Source organism: Silurus meridionalis, chromosome 19 (genome assembly GCF_014805685.1).
Source record: "Silurus meridionalis isolate SWU-2019-XX chromosome 19, ASM1480568v1, whole genome shotgun sequence".
Lineage (NCBI taxonomy): Eukaryota > Metazoa > Chordata > Actinopteri > Siluriformes > Siluridae > Silurus > Silurus meridionalis.
The window spans coordinates 17,403,354-17,406,772 of record NC_060902.1 but is presented as its reverse complement, the minus strand read 5'-3'; the positions used below and the strand labels follow the sequence as shown (position 1 = coordinate 17,406,772).

At 37.2% G+C, this 3,419-nt stretch overlaps 1 protein-coding gene across 3 annotated transcripts in view; it reads left to right on the top strand.

The window, feature by feature from the left end:
- Positions 1-3,090, top strand: part of cacna2d3 (calcium channel, voltage dependent, alpha2/delta subunit 3) — a 39,612-nt gene extending 36,522 nt beyond the window's left edge. For 2 of the 3 annotated variants that reach the window (XM_046875297.1, XM_046875296.1), the window contains 3 exons: positions 711-823; positions 1,822-1,904; positions 2,050-3,090. In XM_046875297.1, the coding sequence (XP_046731253.1) occupies positions 711-823; positions 1,822-1,904; positions 2,050-2,142 (289 nt within the window). In that variant the 3' untranslated portion in view covers positions 2,143-3,090. Of the gene's footprint in view, positions 1-710; positions 824-1,821; positions 1,906-2,049 lie in introns of those variants that run through there. The other variant, XM_046875299.1, reaches the window with a different exon arrangement.
- The last annotated feature ends 329 nt before the right edge of the window (positions 3,091-3,419 follow it).

Sequence of the window (3,419 nt, the reverse complement as noted above, 5' to 3'; positions counted from 1 at the left end):
AGAGTGTTCAGTGATTATAAAAAGGTGCAGCACACATTCAGGAACAGCATGGACCTACTTACGTCTGAGAAGTACTTCTTCTGTAATATCTTCTGTTTTACTCTGTAACACTTTATTTATTTACTAAGTTTATAGATATAAAAATACACTATATGGATAAAGTATTGGGACACCTGACTTTCCCAGCCATATGTGTTCTTTTCCAAACTGGCACACAATTGCACAGGTGTATTTGGATGCATTAGCATTAAATTTTCCCTTTACTTGAACTAGGAGACCCAAACCTGTTCCAGCATGACAATACCCCTGTGAAAAAAATCTAACTCCATGAAGATATGCTTTGCATGGGTTGGAGTGAAAGATCTTCTTCTATAGAGCTCTGACCTCAACCCCTATTGAACACCTTTTTAAATTGGAACGCTGACTGCACCCCAGGCCTGATCAAGTCACCAATTTGCGCTCAAGATTTGCAAGGACGAGTGTAAAATAAAAAATGGACGAGTGTGAGGATATATTTTGTTGAGATGAAATGTTGGAAAGTAATGAGTATGTGCCTCTTGTGTCCTCGGTCTCTATGTCTCACTTTTTGTCCTTTTGGAGGTGGTAGCTCAGTGGTTAAATTGTCTTCTGATTGGAAGGTTGCACTTTGGGGAAGACGTCTATCAAATGCCATGAATGTAAATGTACATCTTTCTATCTTTTTCTTTCAGGACGTTTGTGATACAGCAGATCCCCAGCAGTAACCTCTTCATGGTCGTTGTAGAGAACAAGTGTGACTGTAGCTCTACCCCTCCAGTTTCCATGGAGCCCGTCGAGATTATTTATATCCTTCACAACTTATCAGCAGCATTCAGCTCGACATTATTCATATTTTCAGCGTGTCCCTAAAGCCACAATCAACACGCTTTGTCCAAAAATACAGAAAAGATCCACTAATTGGTAACTTTTTCAGCAGAAACAACTCAGTGAAACATAGGAAAAAAATGAGGACAACGTAGCTAAAATGAACTCAGGTTGATTTTGTGTTTATATGAATAGAAGTGTGATTTGTAAACTTTTACCTCTGCTGTAATTAGATACACAGGAAGTCTGAGTGCTTAGGCTATTCTTAGCATGAACATGTTTTATATCTTGATTCCAACCTGAGTAGAATCAGTTCCTCACCCATCAGAAGCTATATGATGTGCAGTAGTTTTTATTTGTACAGTTGTGCAGTTGTTATTAGTTTTATTTTATTTTATGTTTTCACATACATCTATGAATAAAACACAACAAGGTTTGGCAGTAAAATAGGAAAAAGTGCTGCATTGCACACAGAATCTGAAACAGAGGAAACAGACAACACAATACAAACATTTTAAACAACAGAACCAAAAGACACACGTTAGAATCACAAGATACTGTTGAAACGCTTAGAAATTCTTAGTGTCTGCTTATCCGAGTCGCTTTTCCCTGTTAGCTAAACAGGAAACTTAGGTAGCTAACTGGCTATTAAATTAGCTAGCTAGATCTTAATAATATCAGATATAATTTTATTACAGCGATATCACAGGAAAAATATATGCATTCAGGTGTGAGGAGTGTTTTAATTATGAATTTGAGGTTCATTGAAAACTATGTGACCTTTTGAAGGCTGTTCTTAGCTAGCTAGCTGGTGTTAGTGGAGTTTAGACTAGCTGGTGTTAGAAATGATATTCAAGCTCTGTTATATATCTGTCTTTTTTTTAGAAATGAAAAATAACACACACACACACACACACACACACACACACACACACACACACACTGTGTAAAAGTTTATGTGCTTTAACCTCTAAACACACAACGAGTCCCTGAAGTGTGAGATGCTAAAATTTCAGAAGGATCGTAAACGTCCTGATTCCTGTCACCCCTTCCATTCTGAGGTATGGAATCTTGTGTAGTATTTTTTCTATTTTGTTACTGCAACACTTTTCTTAATTGACCAAATGTTGGTGCACACAAAGCCTGAGCATGTGAAATGTGTGTGTGTGTGTGTGTGTGTGTGTGTGTGTGTGTGTGTCCATGCAGGAAAACGCCATGGAGTGTGGCTCAGCCGCGGGCCTTACTCCCACGCTAACTGCCGCTCTGATTCCCCTCCTGATCATCCTTATTTCCAGGTAACGCCTGATGTGACCTTCAACCTTCCAGCCATTCAAAAGGATCATCCTCGCTAACAGCTAATGCTAAATGGGGGGGTGAAAACTAAAACAACAGTTCAAATGCAGCTTGCTGACAAACAATAAAACTTATTTTTAGGACTTAAGAAAATTAAACCTGCTGACACTTTAAAGGTTCAGTGACCTTTATATGACCTTTGAGAAAAGTCTGGCTGTAAGGGGAGTGTTGGGGAAAAAGTGTCATGACCCATATGCTAGGAGGGCCTTTCTAAGACTTCATTCTAATGAGTTCTTGAGAAAAATCCAGTTGGTATATTGTGTGTGTGTGTGTGTGTGAATAGACGTTGCTTTTAATAAATCCGAACTAGCCCTGTGCTGTGGCAGCCATTTTGCTAGCTAGCAGCCTGCTGCCAAATTAGCAGTTTATAAGCAGCACAAGGACGCTAAACATGGCTAACTTTCTGCTGTATTACATGACCCATTTATTTGAATTTTAGATTTAGGTGTAAACGGTTTCTAAGCATTACATATAATGTATGCTGACGGTAAAGGACTCGCAGCTGAAGGATGCCTTTTGTTTGCTCTGGTTTGGGATAAGAATAATAATATGTACTTGTGAATTTGTGAAATAGCGCTTGGGACACGACCGTGTGGAGGTTTTGTTCTGAATCTGAGCCATGATTCCCGGGTCATGTGGGACACGAGCACGCTTATAACGAATCACTGCTTTTTGTAAATTCTTTCCAAATTTAATTATCCACTGTTTCTGGGCAACTGGAAAAAAAAAGTCGGATTCATTCCCATTCGTCTGCCCGTGAAAATATTTTATTTGATTAATTGAAATAAACATGCATGAAGTGAGAAAACTGTATGGGATATCCTACAGAACAATGATTTTTAATTATGATGAATTGCACAAGAATGCCTGCGTTAAATAAAAAACTAAAGAAAATGTCTTTTAAACGATTCAAACTTTACCTCAAAAAGAAACAAAGCCATTTATTGTAAATAAAAGCATATTTTCCATCATTGGTCTGATATCTGGTCTTAATTTGGTTGTTTTTTTTTTTGGGGTATCTTGAAGTCATAAAAAAATGGGTGCAGATGAATTATTGAGGCAAAATGCGCTTTTGTGAGATCAAATAAATGAAAATAAATGAAAGTAACATTATTAGATGAATTAAAGTAAAAAGTATTAAAATGAACAAACAAATATGCAGCTAATCAAACAACTAACAAACAAACAAATAAAAAGTAGAAAATATATTAAAAAACAGTGTC